The 13,872-nt window shown below is 40.1% G+C and overlaps 1 protein-coding gene across 2 annotated transcripts in view; it reads left to right on the top strand.

Moving 5' to 3' along the window:
* The window catches only part of EFCAB3 (EF-hand calcium binding domain 3), a 108,615-nt gene that overhangs the window by 51,549 nt on the left and 43,194 nt on the right, over nucleotides 1-13,872 (top strand). For both annotated transcript variants that reach the window (XM_043584903.1, XM_043584905.1), the window contains 4 exons: nucleotides 171-275; nucleotides 6,914-6,967; nucleotides 8,096-8,200; nucleotides 12,708-12,761. In XM_043584903.1, coding sequence (XP_043440838.1) covers nucleotides 171-275; nucleotides 6,914-6,967; nucleotides 8,096-8,200; nucleotides 12,708-12,761 — 318 coding nt within the window. The remainder of the gene's footprint in view (nucleotides 1-170; nucleotides 276-6,913; nucleotides 6,968-8,095; nucleotides 8,201-12,707; nucleotides 12,762-13,872) is intronic.

The following is a 13,872-nucleotide window of genomic DNA, read 5'->3' on the forward strand; positions in this document are numbered from 1 at the left end:
CCTACTTTCAACAGAAATATCTAAATCTAGGGAGATATATATGTTAATGGTTTCTTTGTGCCCTTATGCTTTATCCTCCAGTTGGAATTTATGATGCATGACCAGGATTAGCATTTTTCACTCTTAAGCATCAGTATTTATGATCTTATTTCGTGCCCTTCTTTCCTAAGGACCAAGGGTCAAACTCAAAAAAGTGAAATCCCTTGTGGAAAACATGGGAATTAGACTCAATGATGAGGAACTTGAGGAAATAATGACTGATGTGTCAACTGATGGTGAGTATTACGGGTGTCATTATGCCCTTCAAAGAAATATTGAATCCTTCTATCAGAACTACTGAAAGTAGCCTTCCTTTTTCATATTTAATGAAGTAAATGTAAATAGAAAAACTTCATCCTGACTCATTAGGAAATACTATCTCCAAAAATGCTTTTTAAAAAGCCATGTTGTGGGGCGCCTGGGTGGCTCACTCGGTTAAGTGTCCGACTTCAGCTTAGGTCATCATCTCACAGTTCATGGGTTTGAGCCCCGTGTCGGGTTCTGTGCTGACAGCTCAGAGCCTGGAGCCTGCTTCGATTCTGTGTCTCCCTCTCTGTCTGCCCCTCACCTGCTCACACTCTGTCTCTCTCTCTCTCTCAAAAATAAATAAACATTAAAAAAAAATTTTTTTTAAGCTATGTTGCAGGGGCACCTGGGTGGGTCAGTAAGTTGAACATCCAACTCTTTACTTTTTTTTTAATGTTTTCTTTATTTTTTTAGAGAGAAAGCATGAGCAGGGGAGGGGCAGAGAGAGAAGAGGACAGAGGATCCGAAACAGCAGCAAGCACGATGTGGGCCTCAAACTCATGGACCACGAGATTATAACCTGAGGCAAAGTTGGACACTCAACCAACTGAGCCATCCAGGCACCCTGAGCATCCGACTCTTGAAATGGTCTCAGGTCATGATCTCACAGTTCATGGATCAAGCCCCAAGTTGGGCTCTGTGCTGACAGTACAGAGCCTCCTTGAGATTCTCTCTCTCTGCCCCTCCCCTGGTCATATGTGCGTTCTCCCTCTATCTGTCTCTACCTCTATCTCTCAGTCTCAATAAATAAATAAATTTTAAAAAAATATATGTTAGGGATACTACTTGTAAAACTTAGCCATGCCTTCAATGCCATACAAGTAAGTCACTGAAAGAAAAGTGAAATTTTATACCTCATTTATAAGGAAACATGTTGGGGACACCGGGGTAGCTCAGTTGGTTAAGCCCCCAACTTCAGCCTAGGTCATGATCTCGCTGTTCTGGAGTTCAAGCCCTGCGTTGGGCTCTGTGCTGACAGCTCAGAGCCTGGAGCTTGTTTCAGATTCTGTATGTGTCTCTCTCTCTCTCTGCCCCTCCCCAACTCATGCTCCTCTCTCGCTCTCTCTCTCTCTCTCTCTCTCTCTCTCCCTCCCTCAAAAATAAATAAACATTAAATTTTTTATACGGGAACATTTAAGAGAAAAATTAACAAAGTCAGAAATCAAATGATGAGTTAGCAGAGAATGATTGCAAGACAAAGAGCTAGTACCCCAATGGTAGAAAAAGCCCTCACACATTTATAAAACATACTGAGAGTAGAAAAAGTTAAGTACACAAATAGATAATTCATAAAAGAGCAATATAATTGCCCAGTAACATAAAAGATGTCTGACCTCACCAATAGTCATGAAAATACAAATTAAAAAAATACAGTATTATTTTCACTTATTGGACAGGCAAAAATTAGCAAGATTGATAATATCCAGTTCTGGTGAAGGTATGAGGAAAGGGACTCACTGACAGGTAAGAGTTTGCCACTGCTAGAGATGGTCTTAGAAAAATCATTTAGCAGTATCTATGGCGGGCGGAGGGGATTCCCTTTTCCCCTGGTGAATCTAGCCAATATGCCTCATCTGTAGTGTAGCTTTTCTTTGTGCTGAGGCCTGGTCCCTGTTCTGCCACTAAATTGCTAACAAATAATTTAACCCTACTGAATGTTAGTGTCTTCCCATGTTAAATGGGAAGTTGAACTAAATAATTCTCTAGGGTCACTTCTTTCTCTGAAATCAATATAGATAAAACCTGCAAAGTACTTAATGCAATGTCTAGAAGACTCCGTAAATGTTAGTCATGATGATGGTGGTGACGGTGAAGGTGACAGGGAATATGGAGGAGATGCTGGGGAAGAACAGAAGGAAGAAGAAAAGAAATTCCATGACCTATGAATTAATTTTGCCATCGTGAAAATATAAGTCCTAATCGAATAAATATTTGTTTACTAAATATGACCTTTATATAAATAAATAGGTGAGATGCGACCAGAGCATTTGGTAAGAAATAGCACTGGGCTCACGTCTTCGTCCTTCACTACTCCTCTTCTTATTCTTGGCAACTTCCATAACTTGCATGCAGATCAGGGCTTGTGACTTTACTGTGCCATAGACCCTTTTGACAGTCTGATGAATGGATCACTTCTGAGTATAATATTTTTAAATGCCTAAAATATAATAAGTAAGATTATGAAGAAACTAAATTTATCAAAACATTAAAATATCAATTATTAGTGCTTAATAACACATTTAACAAGTTCTAGTAGTAGATGTAATAATTGTTAGAATTTTAAAGTAGTGATGAGTAGGGTGCCTGGGTGGCTCAGTCATTTAAGCATCTGACTCCAGCTCAGGTCATTATCTCATGGTTCGTGAGTTCGAATCCCACATGGATGAGCTCAAGCCCTGTTTCAGGTGAACCCCATTTCTCTCTCTCTCTCTCTGTCTCTCTCTGCCCCCTCACTCGCAATCTCTCTCTCTCAAAAAAATAAATATAAAAAAGGGGTGCCTGGGTGGCTCAGTCGGTTAAGTGTCTGACTTTGGCTCAGGTCACAATCTTGTGGTTCACAGGTTCGAGCCCCACATTGGGCTCTGTGCTGACAGCTCAGAGCCTGGAACCTGCTTCAGATTCTGTGTCTCCCTCTCTCTCTCTCTCTCAAAAATAAATAAACATTTAAATAATAATAATAAATTAATTAAATAAATAAAGTAGTGATGAGCCTAAGTAACTTTTCAATATATTTGCAAGAGCTACCATATAACATCCAAAATGTCAGTGATTTGTATTAATGGCAAAGTCATAGGTTTTACTACTTCGACTGTGGTTTGTAGCCTGCACTAATAATTGAAGAAAATGCTAAATTTAAGTGAGTGGTTAGTGAAAATACAGATGGGACGTTGTGGGAGTTAGAGGCACCAGCCCCCTGTGCAGTCAGAATGTAACTACTAATAGTCTACTGTTGACTGGAAGCCTTACCAATAACATAAGTCAATTAACAAATATTTTACATGTTATATGTATTATATGCTATATTCTTACAATAAAATAAGCTAGAGAAAAGAAAATGTTATCAATAAAATCATAAGATTGGGGTGTCTGGCTGGCTGAGTCAGTAGAACATGCAACTCTTGATCTCAGGGTCATGAGTTCATGCCCCACGTTGGCTGTGGAACCTACTTAATTAAAAAAAAAATCATAAGAAAGAAAAAAATATATTTACAGTACTGTATTTATCAAAAGAGTCCATATATAAGTGTAGTTCAAACCCATGTTGTTCAAGGGTCCACTGTATTTTTTTCCCATTCAAGCTCAAGGACTCCCTGAATTCTATCATTAGAGGGTACATAGGCCCCAGGTTAAGAAATCTTGATTAAATATTATTTAACTCCTGATATAAGTCACCCATCTAAACACCCTGACCTCCTGTTCCTTGACTTCCTTAATTTCAATCATCTTTCACTCCTGTCCCTTAACTGCTACTCACATGGTGATGACCTACACCTTGTCCCCAACTTATACTTCATCATCCCCAAAAACTCTATTTCACGTACCCACTCTCTGACGATTATCTTTCCAGTTTATTTACTGTGCAGACATTTCTGCCATAACACAATGGAGGAATGCCTGAAAAACCTCCTGTTCTGTAAAATTTAAATTGCCCACTAGGGGCACCTGGATGGTTCAATTGGTTACACGCGTCCAACTACAGCTCAGGTCATGATCTCCCAGTCCATGAGTTCAAGCCCCACATCAGGCTCTGTGCTGGCAGCTCAGAGCCTGGAGCCTTCTTCAGATTCTGTGTCTCGTCTCTCTCTGCCCTTACCCCACTCACTCGCTGTCTCTCTCTCAAAAATAAATAAACATTAAAAAAAAATTTTAATTGCCCACTAAAGTAACTGAGCTCATAGGGAAAATTGGAGAAGTCCAGTCAAAATGTGTAACCAGAAAACTAACAAAAGCAGTAAGTGATACTGTGTGAGGAAGAGTAGACAGCCCAGGTAAATACCTGAGTGGCTGGAGACTATTAAAAAATGCACACCCACACCCATAAAGAAAGAGCTGAAAAGCTGGCTTGCAGTTTTGAAATAACGTAGATGGAAGTAGATTTCTGAGCCAGTGAACCTCCTTCCCCTTCCTATATTACAAGTATCTCTTCCTATATTAATTATTTTATGAAAATAGGGCTGAAAAGGCCCCTGCCGTAGCCAACCTAGAATTTTTTCTTTTCCTGCTGAAGTTCATAATTCTAATTCTTTCACTTAGGAAAAAAATCCGTGTGAACCAACACACCATTCACATTGCTGTGACATTACCCCATTCACCAACTGAATATGATGACTAATGCTGTTGAACATGCGCTGTAGCAGGACAGAGTACAGAATTCCAACCCCAGTTGCTCACCAGCCATGTGGAATCTCGGCTCCCATTGTGGGCTGGCCCTTCCACTTGTGGCCTGGATCTCACCTCCACTTGCCTTCTCAAGGACTCAACTCCTACAATTTTCCCCCTTTCTCTCCTGCACCATCAATTTCTCCCTCTCTACAGTGTCTCTCTATGTATTCCATTGACATGCTGATAATGCTTTTCTATTCCCCTTGTCCCCTGCCAGTGACCATTCTATCCCTTAGTTCCTCTTCACAAGCAGAACCTCTCAAAAAGTTGTCATTACTTAGCGTTGTCTGGTGACTGATCATAGCTACATTGAGCATAGCACAATGTATAAACTTGTCGGATCATTCTGTTGTACACCTGGAACTAACATAACATTGTGTGTCGACTATACCTCAAAAAAATCCCTAACATTTGTGGTGACTCTTTGTCTCTTTTTCCTCACCCCCATTCACTCTTGAGCACTCGTTCCCTGCCATGGAACCAAACCAGCTCTCAATCATCAGTGACCTCTCTCTCTTGCCAAGGTTCATGGTCACGTCTCTGTTATTTCACTTGCTGTCTCAGCAGCGTTTGACATAGTGACTAACCCATCTTTATTAAAACATTTTTTTCTACAGACTTTTGAAGCCCCATACTCACCTAATTTTTTTCTTTCCTTACTGGGAGCTTCTTTTCAGTTTCCTTTTCAGTTTCTGACTCTTTTTCCCCTGCAAGGTCTCTAAATAATGAAGGGTCCAGAAGTAGAACCTTGGCTGTTTATTTGGTTGGTTGGTTGTTTTTATCTGCACCTTCTTCCTAGGGGATTGCATCCAGTCTCATTGGGTCAGATGACTTCTTAAAGCTGATAAAAGCAAATTTATTTCTCCAGCTCAACCATCCTAAGTCAGGAATGGTATCTCAAACTAGCTATTTGAGACCTCCACTTTGATGTCCAAAAGGCATCATAAATTTAATAAAATATTGATTAATTCCCCTAAAAAGGTTTGAGGCTTTCTAGTAATGACATTTAGTAATGACATTTAGTCCCATGTCAGTAATGTCATCCCATCTACCCTGTTGATGGAGAAAGAGGGGAAGGAGGGTTGGGGAAGAGGACAAATAGTTTTCTTCCTTAATTTCTCCTTTCCCTTACATCACACATTTAAATCTAGGCTCCACCTGGAAAATATGTCCAGAACTCATCCACTTATCACTGCCTCCACTGCTGCAACCATAGCCCAAGCCACCAGGATCTCTTTCCTGGACCACTGAAACAGTCTCCTGTCTAGTCCCCATTCTTCCAGTTTCCCCATCCTGTGCACATCAGCCAGAATGATCTTTTCAAAGCTAAAATCCAGTTAAATTACTCCCCCTTCTTCGAGGCTTCCAATGACCTTCCATTACAACCAGAATAAAACCCCACCTTTATCATGGGTGCCTACAATTCCCTGCATGATTTGGCCCATGCACACCAGCCTTTTCTCTGCCTCTCAGTCACATCAAATTCATCCCATTCTTAGGGCTGTCCCTCGTACTGTCTTTCAACTTCGAACATTCCTTCTTGTCATTCAGGCTTCAACCCAAATAGTCCTCAGAGACGCCACCCCTGACTTCCCCATCTAAAGCAATCTTACCATTGCTCTTTATTGTATAACCCTATTTTATTTCAATGACATTTTAATAGTACTTAAAATGATCCTTTTTGTTTATTTGTTTATATGCTAATTGCCTGTTTCCCTCTGTGAGATTGTACGTACACTCCTTGACAGCAAGAACCCTGCCAGCTGGTTTACTTTCGTATCCCCAAAGCCTAGCAAAGTGGCTGGCACATAAAAGCCACCCCCTTAAATATCTGTTGATTAACTGACTAAATTAAAAAAAAATACTCAGGGTCAGGTTCATTTGTCCTTTTTCCCTATACTTACCTGTAACCAATACTTCTTAGTTTAATCTTACTCTGGTGGCCTCTAAAGCAAAGAAAAAGGAAGATATAAGAATGATTCATTACAGATTGAAAGCTTTCTTCATTTCTAAGATAACACTGTTATCTCTGAAGTTAAGTCCATAAAATTCTAAGGAAAATTTGGGGAAAAAATTACTGAATTTTCATGGTCTTCACAGTTTCCGAACTTAGGTATCGTAAATTTTGTGGGTCTCAGTTATGCCAGCTTGTCTTATTCTGAAGTTTATTGCCCTTGCCTTATAGATGATAGAACCGTTGGTCTGAATGATTTGATGAATGCTGTCAGTTGCATAAAGGGTAAGTTCCAAGCTGTGATAAAAGGATATTGTAAATGACATCTTCATACTTTATAACTGGTAGAGAATAATATTTCCCCTTCACATATGTTTCAGTTCTTTCATATGTGTACTTTTATGGATGCTTCTGAACTTGGGCGAACAGTTAATATGTATAGTTAATATGTAGTTAATATGTGGTAACATATAAATTCCCATAATATTCTCAGTTTTCCCCCAAAGAGTTCTTCACCACAGTAAAAGATCAAGAGCCAAAGAAACATTCCTTTTCTCCATGAACCCCACTCCCAGAAATTTATCCTCTGGCAATAATATAGCTGAATAAAAGAAAAAAGTCTCTACCCAAAGACCTTCAGAGAAATTTGAAACAGCCTAAATATCTAACAGTAGAGGAATGACTACATATACCCTGGCCTATTAGGCCACTGAGATATCATGTGTTGAAATTAACTGTAAAGATTACGTGGTAACTTGGAAATGTGTTGACGACATCATATTAGGTTGGAAAAGCAGAATACAGACGGTGTGGATATTAGATTTCCACATAGTAAAAGTACAGCCTTATTGTCAGAGTCCAGAAATGGAATATGAAAAACTACAAATCGTTTTGTGGTAGGGTGGCAGAATTCTATTTTTTCCCCTTTTATATTGATCTTTAACGTTGCTGCATTCTTTTTACAGTGAATGAGGAAAAATTACTTCTGTGTTGAGATGAATAACATTCTTGGAATGCATAGTGATCACAGAAGCAAGCTGCAAGCAAATATTTTCAAATGAAAATAAAATTTTTAAGACTGGTCTATAGAAACACACTGAATTTTCAAGCAGGGTAGGAGAAAGGGTAAAAATAAAGCCAAATCCTTATATGTGGCTTATTTTGCTATGGATTTTGCAATAACTCACCAGTCGATTCCTGACCCATAGTGTACTTTCCTTTTTGTAGCCGCCAGAATTAAAGACACAGAACTTTTTTCTGACCCTCCTGTTAATTCTGGGCACTCGTGGGTAATAGTATATATAAGTATATATAAGTAAGTATATATAAGTATAGTATATATAAGATAGCATTTTTCATCCTTCATAGATAGTTCTATAATATTTACATAATTTATTTCTTAATTTTTCTAAGGAGAGATGATTGATATCCAGGACTTGGACACCTTTCTAGCCAGTGAAGGGATCGAGCTCACAGAAGATGATATGAAGGAGCTGATGCCTCATTTGACAGTTAAAGGTGAGAAAAATTCTCATCTTCCCAGAAGTGTGTCTTTGTTATCCTATATGTAAGATCCTCAGAAATGATCCTTGTCTTTTTTTTTTAAGTTTATTTATTTTGAGAGAGAGAGAGACAGACAGAGATCAAGGGAGGGGCAGAGAGAGGGGGAGAGAAAGAATCCCAAGCAGGCTCCACACTCTCAGCTCACAGAGCCCAACTCAGGGTTCAGGCCCACAACTGTGAGATCAAGACCTGAGCCAAGATCAAGAGTTGGACGCTTAACCAACTGAGCTACCCGGGCACCCCTCCCCCACTCCTTTTATTTTTTCTTTATTTTTCTCCCATCCCTTTTAAAGACCTACCTTCCCCTGGCTCTTCTGCCTGATAATTATGACCATCCACCCCTCATTCCTTTCTCAACCCTCTTTTTAATTGTCTATAGGAAGCCACTTCTGCTTCCTAGGTTCACATTCTTTGAATCCTTGCAATTGGCTTCCTCGCTCACATAGCCGTGACTCTACCAAAATAGCCCCCAGAATCCGAAATCACTAATGACTCCTTTACCAGCTTCACTTATTCAAGGTTCCCAACGTGGGAACAACCGAGGGTTTATTTCTGTCTTCTTAGTTTTAGTTCCTTCCACCCTTCGATTATATGGCTCCCTGATCATTGCTTTAGTTACCAACTCTCTATGACAGCAGCTCTCAAATGACAGTCCAGGGACCCCTCTCTCTTGGGAGGTCCACGAGTTTGAAACTATTGTTTTGGTTTTTTTTAGAAATGATCTGACACTTTTTTTTTTAATGTTTATTTAGGTTTGAGAGAGAGAGAGAGCACGCACAAGCAGGGAAGGGGCAGAGAGAGAGGGAGACAGAATGTGAAGCAGGTTCCAGGCTCTGAGCTGTCAGCACAGAGCCCAAGGCGGGGCTCGAACCCATGAACCTGTAGGATCATGACCTGAGCCGAAGTTGGATGCTTAACTGACTGAGCCACCCAGGCACCCCAGAAACTTTAAAATAACTCTAAAACATTATTTGCCTTCATCACTCTCATTCACTCACAAGTATACAATAGCTTTTTCAATAAGCTACATGATATATCCACAGGATATACTGAAAAACCTATGAAAATATTTCTTTTCTGACTACCTGAGTCTATGAGGCCAGATTTTCTTCAACCAAAAAAACACATCTCAGCAAACTAAATTCAGAAACAGACTGAGAATCCCAGCTGTCTTCTATTAAGCCAGACATTAAAGAGATTCGCAAAAATGTAAAACATTGCTATTTTAGCTCAGGCTGCTATAACAAAAATACCATAGACTGGGTGGCTTATGAACAACAGAAATTTATTTCTCTCAGTTCTGGGGCCAGAGGTCCTGAGATCACGGTGCCAGCATGGTTGAGTTCCGGCGAGAACGTTCTCCTGGGCTGCAGATTGTCAATTTCTCATGGTATCCTCGCAGGGCAGAGAGCTCAGAGCACCAGGCTCTCTCCTGACTCAGAGGGGCACTAATCCCGTTCATGAAGGTCTGCCTTCATGATCTCATCCTATACTAATCACCTCCTCAGAACCCAGCCCCCTAATAACATCACATTGGGGATGGGATTTTAATATATGAATTAGGGGGCTTATGGGGGGACATAAACATTCAGTCAATAACACTTCCTTTCCCACTAAATGTTAATGCTTTAATTTTTCATTTTTAACTGATACATATTTTTCATTTAAAAGTATGTTAACAGGTTCCCTGGTGGTCTAGTGGCTAGGATAAAAGTATGTTAACATGTACTGGATTTATTGCTATTTTATGGGGTGCCTGGGTGGCTCAGTCGGTTAAGCGTCCGACTTCAGCTCAGGTCACGATTTCGCGGTCCGCGAGTTCGAGCCCCGCGTCGGGCTCTAGGCTGATGGCTCAGAGCCTGGAGCTTGCTTCCGATTCTGTGTCTCCCTCTCTCTCTGCCCCTCTCCCATTCATGCTGTGTCTCTCTCTGTCTCAAAAATAAATAAGCGCTAAAAAATTTTTTAAAAAAATAACCATTGAAAAAAAAAATTTTTTTAATATTTTTTAGGGGCCGCTGGGTGGCTCAGTTGGTTAAGCATCCAACTTTGGCTCAGGTCATGATCTCATATGCTGACAGCTCAGAACCTGGAGCCTGCTTCAGTATCTGTCTCCCTCCCTGCCCTTCCCTGCTCCTACTCTCTCAAAAATAAATAAACATTTAAAAAAATGTTTTCTCATTTTTTAAAAATTTCTCAGTTTTAATATCTAATGATAATTATAACCCACATAAACCTCTGGGAGGTTATCAAAAATTTTTAAGAATTTAAAGATGCCCTGAGACCAAAATGTTTGAAAACCTTTGTTCCCTGAATTATTCTTTGTCACCGCTGTTTTTCCAGCCGCCTGTTAAATATTTCTTCCTTTTCCACCAGCATCTTAAACTTTTTTTGAAGAGTGGACTTTTTCTTAAACATCAGATGCACACAGTGAGCTAATCAAACTCCTCAGTATGGCGCACTATCATCATTGGCCCATGCAAAGACTCTTTGTGTTTCATTTTATTATTTTCCCCTTTACCTCCCATTTCCATTCCTAGCTCCTTCCCTCCATCATAGGTACATTCTCTTTTTTATCTTTATTTTTTTGGTACTTGCAAACTTTATGTTTTTTCTTTGTCAAATTCTTACTTAAATTCTAGTTAGTTAACATATAGTGTAATATTTGTTTCAGGAGGTAAATTCTGTATTATATCTAATATATATTCTTCAATCTACCTTCCTCATGTCTATTTTAGATAGGTATGTATCCTTTTAAAAGTTCAATGTGTGTTGGGGGGGGGGGCGGTGCCTGGGTGGCTCAGTGGGTTAAGGTTAAGCGTCCCACTTGGGCTTGGGTCATGATCTCACAGTCCATGAGTTCGAGACCTGAGTCAGGTTCTGTGCTGACAGCTCAGAGCCTGAAGCCTGCTTCAGATTGTCTCCCTCTGTCTCTGCCCCTCTCTCTTCCCCCCCGCCTCAAAAAAAAAAAACAAAACATTAAGAAAATGTTTTTAAAAATTCCATGTGTGTGGTATTTAATTTCCTTAAATGATATTATGCTATAAAACTCATTCTATTTTTTTAGTGTTTATTTTTGAGAGAGAAATAAAGAGTGCAGGGGAGGGGCAGAGAACGAGGGAGAGAACCCCAAGTAGGTTCTGTGCTATCAGCTCACAAGCTGTGAGATCATGACCGGAGCCAAAATCAAGAGTCAGATACTTAGAGCACCTGAGTGGCTCAGTCACTTGAGCGTCCAACTTTGGCTCAGGTCATGATCTCATGGTTCATGAGTTCAAGCCCCGCATCGGGCTCTGTGCTGACAGCTCAGAGCCTGGAGCCTACTTCGGATTCTGTGTCTCCTTCTCTCTCTGCGCCTTTCCCGCTTGCACTCTGTCTCTCAAAAATAAATAAAAATGTTAAAAAAAAAAAGAGGTACTTAACCAGCTGAGCCACCCTAGTGCCCCTATTCCTTTTTTTCAAACCAACATTTTTAACAGCCTTATTGAAATAGACTTCATATACCAAACAATTTATCCATTTAAGTATATAATTCAATGGTTTTTAGTATTCACAGATATGGGCAGCTATCACCACAGTCATTCTAGAACATTTTCATCACCTAAAAAAGGTGCTATGTGTATGCAGAAGGTGCTAAGGGAGGATTTAGCCAAGACTGGGGTTTCCTGGAGAAGACCCTAAGCTGAACAAGTACGGGAAGATGGTTCTAGCCAGAGAAGCACACTCTGTGTCCTTAAGAGGACAAATACACACCTCACATGTATTCATTCTCAAGAAGTACTTGTTAGAAGAAAACATACAGGGGCGCCTGGGTGGCGCAGTCAGTTAAGCGTCCGACTTCAGCCAGGTCACGATCTCGCGGTCCGTGAGTTCGAGCCCCGCGTCGGGCTCTGGGCTGATGGCTCAGAGCCTGGAGCCTGTTTCCGATTCTGTGTCTCCCTCTCTCTCTGCCCTTCCTCCGTTCATGCTCTGTCTCTCTCTGTCCCAAAAATAAATAAACGTTGAAAAAAAAATTAAAAAAAAAAAGAAGAAGAAAACATACAGCAGCTCCTTCTCTCCCTATTCCAACTCTGAGCACTTGGCCAACATATTCTCTTCATATCTTTGTTTCTAAAATAACATAGATCTGAGTTTGGAAAAGATGCTGCCAGAGTTGAGCCCCGGTTCTTTTTATAATATCCCTTTTCCACCTGTCACCTTTGGAGTGTCAGACCTTGAAACACAGAAGAGAGGAGCTGTGTTGAAGACGTAGAGAGTTTTGTCTCACTGAAGAGTTTTCCTTTGCTCCATCATCCTCACCGGAGGGAAAAATGAATCCAAGTCCCAAGCAAACCAGTCTCTCTAGTCCTTCTAACTCACGGACAAAGTTCCAGGCTACCATGTCATTTTAATCACTTCACAACTTTTATCAGTTTTTATGAGTTTTTATGTGACTTTCTCTGTATCCGATTCAAATGTTTTACAGGAAATGGGAAGGTTAGAGTGCCTTCAATTATGGCGGGCCTGAAGAAGTTTAAACGTGAGTGGAAATTTATGATTCAATTTATAAAAATGGAAGATCTGGTGCTATGCATCTATTTTTACATGTGTTTCTTTGGTTATAAAAGTAATACATATTCATTATAGAAAAGTTCTGTTTTTCATTATCGAAAGTTTCTATAATGAAAAAATGAAAGAATGAAAAAGGAAAATGTTAATAATTCTTAATTGTATCACCCAATGATAATCTATAATTTTTCTCACCCCCAATTTTATTTCCTTATACACACAATTTTTGTGCATTTAGCTTTAAAGTCATACTTTCAAAGTACTTTTCCATTTTCTTATTAATATTAAAATTTTACCTATTGATCATGATCTCACAGTTTGTGGGTTCAAGCCCTGAGTCGGGCTCTGCACTGACAGCATGGAGCCTGCTTGAGATTCTTACTCTCTCTCTCTCTCTCTCTCTCTCTCTCTCTGACCCTCCCCCATTCACTCATCCTCTCTTCTCTCTCAAAAATAAATAAATAGGGGCGCCTGGGTGGCGCAGTCGGTTAAGCATCCGACTTCAGCCAGGTCACGATCTCGCGGTCTGTGAGTTCGAGCCCCGCGTCAGGCTCTGGGCTGATGGCTCAGAGCCTGGAGCCTGTTTCCGATTCTGTGTCTCCCTCTCTCTCTGCCCCTCCCCCGTTCATGCTCTGTCTCTCTCTGTCCCAAAAATAAATAAACGTTGAAAAAAAAATTTTTTATAAATAAATAAATAAATAAATAAAATTTTTAAAAAAATCTTACCTACTGATTGGTATGTCTAATGACCTAAAATTCCTTTTTAGATGCCTGTGAAATTTAGCATATAACCTTAGTACATTTTGTTTGCAGGTCTCTTAGCATATTAATTTTTTTGTTTATTTTGAGAGAGACAGAAACAGTGCAAGTGGGGGAGGGGCAGAGAGAGAGGGGAAGAGAGAGACTCTCAAGCAGGTTCTGCGCTGCCAGCCCAAAACCCAAGACGTGTGGCTTGAACTCATGAAACTATGAGATCATGACCTGAGCCAAAACCAAGAGTCAGACACTTAACCAACTGAGCCACCCAGGTGCCCCAGCATATTTATTTCTAAAATAAGTTTTCCAATGCCAAATGCCACAGT

The sequence above is a fragment of the Prionailurus bengalensis genome, chromosome E1 (assembly GCF_016509475.1).
Source record: "Prionailurus bengalensis isolate Pbe53 chromosome E1, Fcat_Pben_1.1_paternal_pri, whole genome shotgun sequence".
Classification (NCBI taxonomy): Eukaryota; Metazoa; Chordata; class Mammalia; order Carnivora; family Felidae; genus Prionailurus; species Prionailurus bengalensis.